Source organism: Centroberyx gerrardi, chromosome 17 (genome assembly GCF_048128805.1).
Source record: "Centroberyx gerrardi isolate f3 chromosome 17, fCenGer3.hap1.cur.20231027, whole genome shotgun sequence".
NCBI lineage: Eukaryota > Metazoa > Chordata > Actinopteri > Beryciformes > Berycidae > Centroberyx > Centroberyx gerrardi.
Genome location: NC_136013.1, coordinates 13,178,052 through 13,189,084, shown reverse-complemented (window position 1 = coordinate 13,189,084; position 11,033 = coordinate 13,178,052). Strand labels below are relative to the sequence as shown.

The following is an 11,033-nucleotide window of genomic DNA, read 5'->3' as shown; positions in this document are numbered from 1 at the left end:
TGTGGCATATGGATGACATCATAGAATCATTTGAATATAAAATAAAGGGCTTCACTGACTAATGTTTTGAAAATGTCTTTCAATGTGCTTTCCCTGGGATTATTCAGATTTTGACTTTGACTCTTTTAATGCACAGGGGAAATGCCCATTTTTGGCTATTCTCAATTTAAGGCCATTCATTTCTATTTGGCTAAACCACCAACTGGGTCAGAGAATTACTTGAGTGACATCTACTTTTGTAGATGATGATTGTTGGTTCCACAGCATGTGGACACAAAGTCTACAGATAGACTTCGTATTAATGCTGACCTTAAAGGGGAACACCACTCAATTTGGGAAATTCTAGGACCTTAAATATTCATCAGATCTCCAAAAATACAGAAACCAGAGAACTACAACTCCAACTTAAGATGTCACAAAATATAATGTCTGGAGTTGCTCCATAGAAAATGAGTTGGGAAAGATGGTAAAGATGACTGGGATAACACCCAGTGGTTAACAACTAGCAATAGTACTAGATAATATAATAAAGTTCATTTGGGTATAAAACTTAGGCTATCATTCTGAGGGTCAACAAAATTGTCTCCCATTCATTGTCACCTGACCACAGGAATAACATATGAATTCTCAAGTTTGAGTGGAAATCCCCTTTAATATCTGTAACAAACTAACGGTTTGGGAAACACTCAAAAGTACAATACGTGGACACTACTCTGAGCACAGTTCTATTAAAAGCGAAAGGTTATAAAACATTGACATCATCAAGAGGACGTGCTGTACAGTGAGCTGAGAGGGACGACAGTCTCCCATCTCTACCTCAGTCGTGAACATGACAAAGAAACCATGTTCTGTGTGCAAACAGAGTGAACACCAAACATGCGTGGTGTAACTCTAATGCTACTGACTGAACCTGTAGAGCTACATAGAGAGTGTGGTGGTGGGGAAAAAAGCTTTTTTGCGTACGACAAACCAACAAAACAGAGCGATAAAGTAAAAGTTCTCTCAAAAGTGGCTCCTGCATGACAATGTCCATACAAGAGAACAATAAAAAGCATTTCTTAACACTCATATATTTCCTTTGCTTGTAATGACCCACCATATGTACCACACCACAGTAACTCACTGGCTAAGGCCCCCTGAAGTGGCCCATACTTGCTACACATGCCCAAACCACCAATGTCTCACACACAAGGACACTGTGGTCCTTTTCACAAGTCTGACCTCCTCTGACCTTTGACCCTGGGCCTCTCCTCCAGGCCAAGGTGTAGGTCGCTTTTCTCCCATGCCTCTCCCATGCAGAGCGATGGATCCCAAAGCGGCCGGGGCTGGCGCAGGCCCGGCCCGAAAAATGAAGCACTCAAAGCTGGTGGGAGGAAAAGAATGTAAAGGGGTGAAAAGGAAAAAAGATGGCCCATCCTTGGGGTGGCTCTCCGCCTCTTCTCCGATGGCGTGTTTAGGTCGGCAAAGGGTCGTCATCACCTTTGCTGCACTTGCACTTGCAGCAGAGGACAATGGGAGTGGCCAAAAGGAGGAAAGGGGAGGCGACCAGCAGGAGAAGGCCAAACCCAGCAAAGATCCCCACAACCTGAAGAGAGGGAGCAGCAAGAATTAAAAGGTTAATTTAAAAACATTTAAATTAACAACACTTTGGCAGGATACATGGCTGCTGATGCACACAACATTCATGTTTTGGGAACTGAACTAGGTATGGTCTCTCTAACTACTAACTCTCCCTTGCTAATCATACTTAAAAAAATCAGCATCACTGCATTGCTAACATTACATGGGAAAAAAGAGATGAGACGAATGATGTAAGTGGATTTTCTCTTTACATTTATGAGCAGGGCAAGTTAGATAATTCACCACATGGGGGCGCCAGACACCAGCGCAACATCAGAGCTACAAAATGGAATACATAATATGCAGTCACATGCAACAGTGACTTATAATAGCATAATGCTTTTCCTTCCATTTCGAGAGAGAAAAGATGTTTTTGGGGATCACTCGGGGGCAGGTTTCTGAAGGACAAGTGCCTGTTATCTAAGAACACATAACTGCATTACTGACTGTCCTTTTTACGGCTGGTAGAGAGGATGGGATGTAGAGAGAAGCATAGTGGATTGAGTGCAATATCCCCTTTGCTCAGAGTAACAGACCCTGACGATGCTAGCATGATGAAGAGCGTTACATATAGGGACAAGACCTTCCTTCTACCGGATGGCTCTGGTGGATAAACACAACCCATCTCGAATGATACAGATACAGGTGGGGAGAGGGCATGGGAGAAGTTGGACAATTCTTACATGAGCCACATTTTCCCTGGCACATCTCAGGTATTTATGAGTGAGAGGGACGCTTTTCAAGATCTGAGGGCACAAGGCCGGGTCAAATGGGGAGAGCGAGAGAGAGAGACAAAGACAGAGACAGAGCAGGAAAGCTATAGCTCGCTCACACAAGCTGAACTGTAACCATATGACTCAGCCTGCCCCACTGGGCAACAGATGCCAGTGTGTATGCTAATGTTGACAACATAACAAGTATGTTGGACAATGGAATGTGCTAGCCTATGAATAGATTAGTTGGCTAAGGAGAGATACTGAGGTGAAATCTGGGAACTGAGCAGCGGTAGAGCTGGTTACAACAGCATTAGCCTCTGTCACAGACTTGAAGGCATTATCAGGCTGGCAGCACAAGCCAGTGCAGCATGGAGGTAGAACAGGCGTGGGAAATTACATGTCATATCTAATCCTTCATATGTAATCCGTCATTTCATTCGGTTTCATAGGTACAGAGGCACCTTGAATGATTTCCACGGCAAAAGGTCTGCACAATAGACATACTTAGAGACAGCGGGGAACTGGCCACGTATGTTTACCAGACACTTTTCACGGCACATGGATCAAGCTGTCCGTTTCCTATTGTATTGCCAGGATAATACCAGTCTGTCATTGCATGTGAGTGCTTGAGGGAGAGAGAGAGAGCACGTGCACGGCCACATGCTGCAGTGCAGATAAAGGGGGAGCCCTGTGCGAGAGAGAGAGAGAGAGACAGAGACAGAGAGAGAGAGAGACAGAGAGAGAGAGAGAGAGATGAGCTCTCACCTGTGTTCTGTGCCAGATAACAGATGCCCTGGAGTGGCCCAGTTTGTTTCGACAGGGCCCTTTGTCATAGTGGATCAGGAGAAAGTCATCCTGTCACACACACACATAACATACATAGATACACATACATACACACACACACACACACACACACACACACACACACACACACACACACACACACACAGAGACAATACAGATAAAGATTGACCACAGGCAGCTGTTCTGAGATTGGCAGACATAATTGCTTTTAAATGACCTGTGTGGCCCAATCGTCTGTGCTTATACAATTAGGATTACATAAGGCGCCACGGCTCATATAAGCGAGCCTTATCCAAGCTCTGCTAAAACTGTCATTTTCATTTATCTTGTAATGGATTCCATAGAAAAAAACATTTTAGAAATGCATCTTATCAAGTCCAAGGTTAGCTACAATTTTCTGATAATGAAAGCCATTGCTGTCACAAGGAGACAAACGATATCTACAGCAAACCTTGTCAGACAGCATGCAAATACAGTATTGAAATATTAATCTGTAGAGCCATATGTAGCTGAAAAAAATGCATAATGTTGCTCTCATTGCTATGGCAGTGAATATCAAGGAATAGGGGAATTAGTAGGAACCAGTTGCCTGTACAACTCACATCCAGGGACTCCAGACAGTACCAGCAGAAGGCGTGCTTGCAGTTCTTGCACATCATCTGGGCACAGCCTTCATCCCTCTCAATGTAAACTTTACATTTAGGACAGCGCTTGATCGGTGCATCATCTTCTTCATTCTTATAGAAAGAGCTGTGGAGAAGAGAGACAGTAACTTGATGTGTTTTTTTTTTTACTTCGGTCATGAAATCAAATCCAATTTACATTCATTTTACCAGAAGTGTTGGAGATTAGATGGCAATAACGCAGTGATCAATATTTACTACCGTTTGTGGTAGAGGACAGTATAAAGCGGTTACTGGTGCCAGCAGTGTGAATAGCTTCAATTCAGCAGCCTGTATGAGACTCTTCTAAAAACCACCTGTCATTAAAATGGCACTGAACTCCCCACACACACACAACTCCAGCACTTGTTTTTTATTCCTTCACCCTCCCAGACTTATTTCCCCCTCCTGTTGGTGTCAGTTAGTCTGTATCCATTTCTCCTGTCTCAGTAAAGAGCTGACTCCTCAAAGCAGGAGGCGAGCAGGTAGCTGTCCTTCTCTGCACCCTCCTAGGACAGAAAACAAGCCCATTCATTTCCAGGCCAATTCTCCACGTATTGATCGAACCGGGCCTGAGTGAATTACAGCACGTTCTGCGAGGCCCCCCCCCCCCCCACACCTCTATTCATCTGACACCTGGCAGCCATCTTGAAACGAAACCAGAAAACAAGACTTCGCTGAATTTGCTTAGGGGGGAGGGAGAGCGTGAGATACTTGGTCTGCATTTGAATCATCCCTTGTTTCTTTTCTGTAACATCCCTAATCAATCTTTGTCCTTTCTTTTAGGCAATTAAAGCACAGCTGTGAGTTCGTAACAGAAAGCACTGTCAATACTGCTTGCACTCATTTACTAGATGGGCAGATTTTAACATTTTTAGGCAACTCCATTAGTTAAATATTATTCTGGGCATCTGCAGCAGTCGTGTTGAAAGGCCCAAGAAAAATACTGTGTGTGTGGGGAGAAAACACCCTTCCTTGGGATACTGGCTGTGACGCAATGAAAAGAATTGCTCATGGGAAACTGAAACCTTATCGCAGGCAGGCAGAGGGTCTGATGGTAAATACAACTTTCCACAGAGGAATACCAATGCCCTTTAACATAATAGCTGTATAGGTCAGGTCTGCTGTGATCAGGTATAGTATGAGGCTGCCATTCAAATTAGCAGGTTAATAATTTCTCCAGCCACCTTCCTCGAAAAACAACAAGGCTGAGAAAATGCTTGGGGAGCGAAGGATCAGAATCCAGAGCTTTCACAGACATCCTTACAGCAAGGAGGTGCAGTTCAGCCACCGAGGGTTAGCTCTTAACATCTAAGAGTAGCCCTCTTAATCCTCTCTCCCACCGTTTTGGCCTCTGAGCCTCGCCCTGAACCTATGCAGATAGAGGAAAGCTCTGTGGAGCTAATGAGGATTCGAGGTTAAGAGGATATCACAGAGCGGCAGGTCAGCTGCGTACATCTCGGGGCAGCCCTCTCAAGCTTCCCCTCCTCTACCCTCACAGATAGATCACTGCGTCCTTAAAAAGATTAATAGGTCCTTCTCAGAGTGCTTCATTGCAGTTTAGATTCAGGAGATTGTTTTATGTCTGCCTTTTACTTTGCGCTGTAGCCCTGGCTGATCCCCAACTAAACCCTGGCTAACCTGAGCTGCTCCCCCAAGGACACAGGCGGCACAACAGCCAACCGGACCAGCTGTCAATCCATATTTAAAGATGCGCCGGATGAGTCCTACTGTTTCTTACATGACTGAGCAGGCTTCCTGGAACTATGGGCGGGCTCTCTGTAGGGGCTTATATATATTCATGAATGAACTCAAGCACTGGAACATTGATCCTAAGTTCTACTGAATGATCAGTTGAGCTGACCATGAATCCCAGACTGCTACTCCTCTTTTGAGAATATGAATATTGTTTCCAGGATTTGGCAAGGTTTGCCTCTGTAGTTGGGCCTTGTAGCAACTTGTAATGTAATAATTTGTCAAAATGTAATAAAATGTACCTCTAAAATGGATTGAAAATGTAATAAAACCAGTTACTATAATAAATTGTTGGGTAATGCAATCACATCACAGTTTTTACATTAACTGGCAATTATTACCTCATAAGGAGTGTAACATATTTTTAACTGATGAAGTACTAATAAAACTGACTAATATTTAAATAACTAGAGTTGTTACATTATTCATCAATATTTTTTATTACATCTTAATTTTAAAATATATTACTTTTGAAGTAGTAATCGCTAATGTATATGACGTAAGTTTTATTATATTTTTGACCCATTTACAGAGAGAGTTTTATTACATTTTGACAAGTTATTACATTATCCAGCAGCTGCTATATTATCAGTTACTACAGGCCTCATTAGTCAAACATAAATATAAGGTCACTGGAGTAGAAGCATGTATGAATGTGTTGAATGAATGTGTAATCTGTGTATGGGGTATTCAGATTAGAGAGATGCACCGCATAGATCTGATCAATAAGACAGATGAGAGGGAAATGGAGAGAATGAGAAAGATAACAGAGAGAGAGAGAGAGAGAGAGAGAGAGAGAAAATATAAGTAGTTTGGAACAAGATAATAAATAGAAGTGAAGAGACAGAATGAGGGATGACAACAACAAATAAAATGAGTGTAAGCCGATCCAAAGCAGGTACCTGTTCTCTCCCGGCAGGAAGGAGGTGATGGGCAGGTTGCTCTCCTGGCAGGCCTGCCCGGGGTGCCAGTTGGCCTTGCAGGCCGAGCAGAACTCCAGGGCGCAGACGGCACACTGGACCAGCTGGGGCAGCGCTGGCGTGTCTGCCTCTTTGAGCTGGCACACGGCCTGGCATGTGGAGGAGGGGCACCACGTCCGGCACGGGTCCAGCAGCACCTCTGTGACGGCACACAACAAGGGCCGGCGTCAAGAACAGTGGCTCTCTGAGGTCGGTAGGAGCGACTCCTCTAACACACACGATGACTGGCGACAGATCGCAGTGTGAATGTACTGAAGATATATAATCCATTTATTACTGATCTATTCAACAATTCACACACATGAAGGCAACCTTGCATATTGGTAAACGGGTTCCTACACATTTATGGTCATATTTTTTTCTGATATATAGCACAATTTTCAAGATCGATATTTGTCATTGCCTATGTTGAGACATTACATTTTTTGTGGAGTAGTCTTTTTTTTTTTGGCTTCCTACAACTATAATAGTTGGGCCTATGCAATCAAGCAATGTTATCATGATTCCTTAAAACTTACCAAGATCTACAAAGTTTGACTTCTAAAAGTGTGAGTAAAAAAATATGAAAGATTATGAACCAATTTCCATGACTTTTCCAAAACCGTTTGAATATTTATCATTTTCCATGACTTTTTGAGGTGGGGAAAAAGACAATTTTTCAGCGTTTCCCACCAATTCTGTCGTTGCAAGTTTAGAGTGTGATGCACTTGTCCTCCTTCCCCTCGCCTCTCTGCCAAGAGCCCCGAGCGCACATTCCACATGCACTCTTGGCTCGGCCTGGGAAATATGGAACGGTTACAGCCACTATTCTGCCTGACTGGACCGGGACATTGATGAGATGGCTGACTGCCCTTATCCAGGCAGCATCAACAGCTCTCTCTGAGGCTTTTTATTCATTTATAGGATATCTTGCAGTCATGGCCCCTTTTCTGTGTGCCTGTGTGTGTGTGTTTGTGTGTTTATGTGTGTGTGTCTTTGTCCTTTGTGCTCATGCATTTATGTGCATGCATGTGAATCGAGTGTCGCTCTGTGTATGTGCCTCTGTGTGGGTGGAGAACCTGCGGGGCACGTGCCATGAAAGAGCGATAGCAAGGCTGGGTTCCTGCTTTCTCTGGTAGCGTGGGAACTCCCATGTCACCGATTAGCATGTCTACATTGACAGCATGACGTGTACCGCACAGGCCTGCCATTATCTTCCCAGCACTGATATCCAAGCCTTTTATCGCACGGTTAACATTTATTCTGCAAATAGTGTAAACCACCGAGATACGCAGACAAGCCGCAGACAGTGAATACATAGCGGCACAGTGAGGCAGAGATAAAAAGGATTTAACTAAACCATCATGCTATGCTAAAAGACCTGCCTCCATCGGAGTCAGTCAGACCGTTCACGAGGCTAGAGCCGTACCAATCCAATTAGAATCTCTTTAAACGAAGTCTGGGAGGCTTTCCCCTTCATGTATATTTGATGGGGACCGGTGTTAAACTTTGATGAGGATGACAGGGTTGACTCAGGATACTAGTGTACAAATCAGGCAAGCGTTAGGCCTGAATACTTGTCAACGGCATACTCCCACCCTGCCTGCCTGATTACTGGCAGTGCATCAACGGCTGTATTGATTCCAGAATTCCTGGTGACATCGATGCAGTACCACAAGTGGGAATTTGTCAGAAAGAGACTAGTCCGAATCAATCACTTGCAATGCAGATCTGACATGGTGAATACAAGTGCAGAAAACTCAAGACTAACATGCACTAAGCAAACAGGTTTCACTCAAATCTCTGCAGCCACATCCACAGATTCTTCCCAGACGCTCCTGTGTGGTATTTCAAGTCTGCAAATGTCCACGGGGGGTGAATGAGTGATTTCAGAGTCAGCGAGCAGCAACTCGCCGGAAACGTGCCGCACTGGGCTGTCGTCATCCTTTTCCGTGTCACAGTGAAGTAGCACAGGGAGACAGGTGGGTCCGCGTGTGTCTGCGGTTGACAGTCATTACCCACACATCACCCGCTGAGTTGGCGCTGATGTGCTGCGGCTGCTTCCGCTCTTACTCACCTCTTTCAAACTGAAGCTTTTTGTATCTCTGCATCATCTCTGTGGCCACCATGCACTCAATCTGGAGAGGACGAGAGAGAGAGAGAGAGAGGAAGAGAGACAGAGAGACAGAGGAAGAGAGAGAGAGAGAGGAAGAGAGAGAGAGAGACAGAGAGAAATAAGCAGGTCATCATGCATATTTATAGATAGTGGAGGCAAGAAACAATTATACATGCGGTATGTGAATTTCATTTTCAGAACAATGTCAAATTTCGACAAGATCAGAACTCACCCCTCGCTTACCAATAAGCCCCCTGTCTCATTCCCAGGCAGAACTAGTGAATCTTACTGCCAGGATGTATGCCAGGTGCATACACAGACCCGCTCAAGGTTAAATGTACTCATTTATTGGGCAATGAAATGAGTATTCGGAGCTTTGTAAAAGAGCAGTCAATTACAAGTCGAAGGCATTGCTGTCAGAGCGGGCGGCAATGAAGGATGCATTCACCGACTGGCATGACTAGCTGGGGTTCCATTAAGGGCCAGTGACGCTGATTGATTGGAAACATAAGGCTGCGGTGTGCTGAACCATGCCGTGCCTCCGGGCCTCCGAGCCCAAGTGAGAGAGTGAGTCCATCAACCAAACTGCCTGCAGGACGAGGAGCGCTTTGGCCTCAGATTGACCTCCGCTAGCAAAGTAGCAAGGCAAAGACCGTTCATTTCAATGGTATAAACACACTGGCAGGTGGAGCACAGTGGTCATCTTGAATTAAACTAGAGCTTGAAGGAGTCATAGAGGTTTTATACCAGCTACAGACAAGTTAGTTTCATCACCTCAGATTTCCTATGATGGAGGGAAATGAGCAACGCGGCCACAAGACGCTTGGCATGGGGGGAACTGATCTGCTCTACAAAGATAATTTGTTTTTCTCTCATCTCAAGCACACGCATTTCCAATTTTGTGTGTATGTGCTACCTTTGCAGATGAATCACTTGTTGTGCAAGTTCCATGAACATTTGTAAAGACTAATGTGTGAAAATACAAGAAAATGTGACAATTCGTGTCTGGAAATCCAGTCCAGTCTCAAGCCATTCCAGAGAAAAGACATTACTGAGGGGCTAGGAGGGAAATGGAAGGGAGGATCGGGCTGTGACAAGGGCCTGGATGTGCAGATTTTGGGAATAAGTAAGGACAGAGAGGGCTAATGGCAATCTAATTAAAAAATAACACTTTTTTTTCCTTATATCAATACCTCAGTTTCCTGTAAATGTCCCCTTTTGGGACAGGCAGAGTCTGGGCAGCTAATTGCAGTTTCAAGGCCTTCTTTGATCAGGAGTTCCACATACTGCTTCAGGCACTGTTAGGGAAAACAAACACACACACACAGGCAGACAGGCACACACACACACGCACACACACACACACATCACATTAACCCAGTTCAGTAGCCAGTCAGTCGATCAGATTTAAAAGTAAACAAACACTAGGATGACTGTCTCCCTTTCCTCTCTATCTCTGTCCGTTTTTCACTTCAGAAAAAGGAGAATCCTCACTTCTGTTGTGGCATTCACTGTTAAATGTGCCATTTACAGTATTTGCTGAACCACTATCAACTCTATTGGGGAAGACAGTGAGACGTTTTTGGTTGTGAAATTACATTCATGAGACATAGGTTTGTCGAATAATGTAGATCTGAAAATCCAGAGTTCCAGTACGAGGCATGTAATACAATATTTACTTATGTCTGTTTAAAAACCCACAACTTTTTGTCTCTGATATTGCTCCAGTGAATAAGAAAGACAAATCTCTCAACTCTGTTATGTTGTGTTCCTGTTCAAATGGGCTCCCTGCCATACCAAAACAACCACACGGATATGCACTGCAGGATTATTGGCTTTTATTCTGTGTCAGTTTCATGGTCGAGCAAACAAGCCATTTCCTGTTTGGACTTTGTTCCGACTTTTCTTAAACTGCAGAAAGCAGATAGAAAAATAATGTTCGACTATCAAATGGGTGATAAAAATAGTTTGTCAGGCACTGTTTGTGTTTACACTGTGACTGAGTCTTCCTGTGTCTCGGCCTATTCAGGGCAAACCGTCCATGTCTTTAACTTGTAAAGTTAAAGCCCCTCTGAAAATCACATGCTTTATTGTGTGAAGAGAGATCCTCTAGTGCAGTGAAAATGCACATCCCAATAATTTTGAATACAAAACTGTCTGTCTGTTGAACAAGTGAACCGTAACTTTCTTCACTTGATTAGCTGAAAAGTACCCTCAGTTTGTTATCATTTTTCATCATCATTTTTCTTACCGCTGTGGCAATTTGATTTGTCATTGAAATAATCAATGTATCATTTTATTTTTACTTCAGGCAGTGCGTTCTCCGTTATGAATTCTTCTGAAGTGCCATTTGACACACCAGGTGCTGGATGCATCAGAGCATGTTACATTTTTGCAT

General features: G+C 43.9%; 1 protein-coding gene across 1 annotated transcript in view; it reads right to left on the bottom strand.

Annotated features, from left to right (window-relative positions):
• Window positions 1-347: 347 nt before the first annotated feature.
• rnf144aa (ring finger protein 144aa) overlaps window positions 348-11,033 on the bottom strand; it is a 28,678-nt gene continuing 17,992 nt past the window's right edge. The window contains exons 3-8 of the mRNA XM_071912718.2: window positions 9,829-9,933; window positions 8,597-8,657; window positions 6,463-6,679; window positions 3,746-3,893; window positions 3,102-3,191; window positions 348-1,585 (exon numbers count right to left, since the gene is read on the bottom strand). Coding sequence (XP_071768819.1) covers window positions 1,454-1,585; window positions 3,102-3,191; window positions 3,746-3,893; window positions 6,463-6,679; window positions 8,597-8,657; window positions 9,829-9,933 — 753 coding nt within the window. The 3' untranslated portion in view covers window positions 348-1,453. The remainder of the gene's footprint in view (window positions 1,586-3,101; window positions 3,192-3,745; window positions 3,894-6,462; window positions 6,680-8,596; window positions 8,658-9,828; window positions 9,934-11,033) is intronic.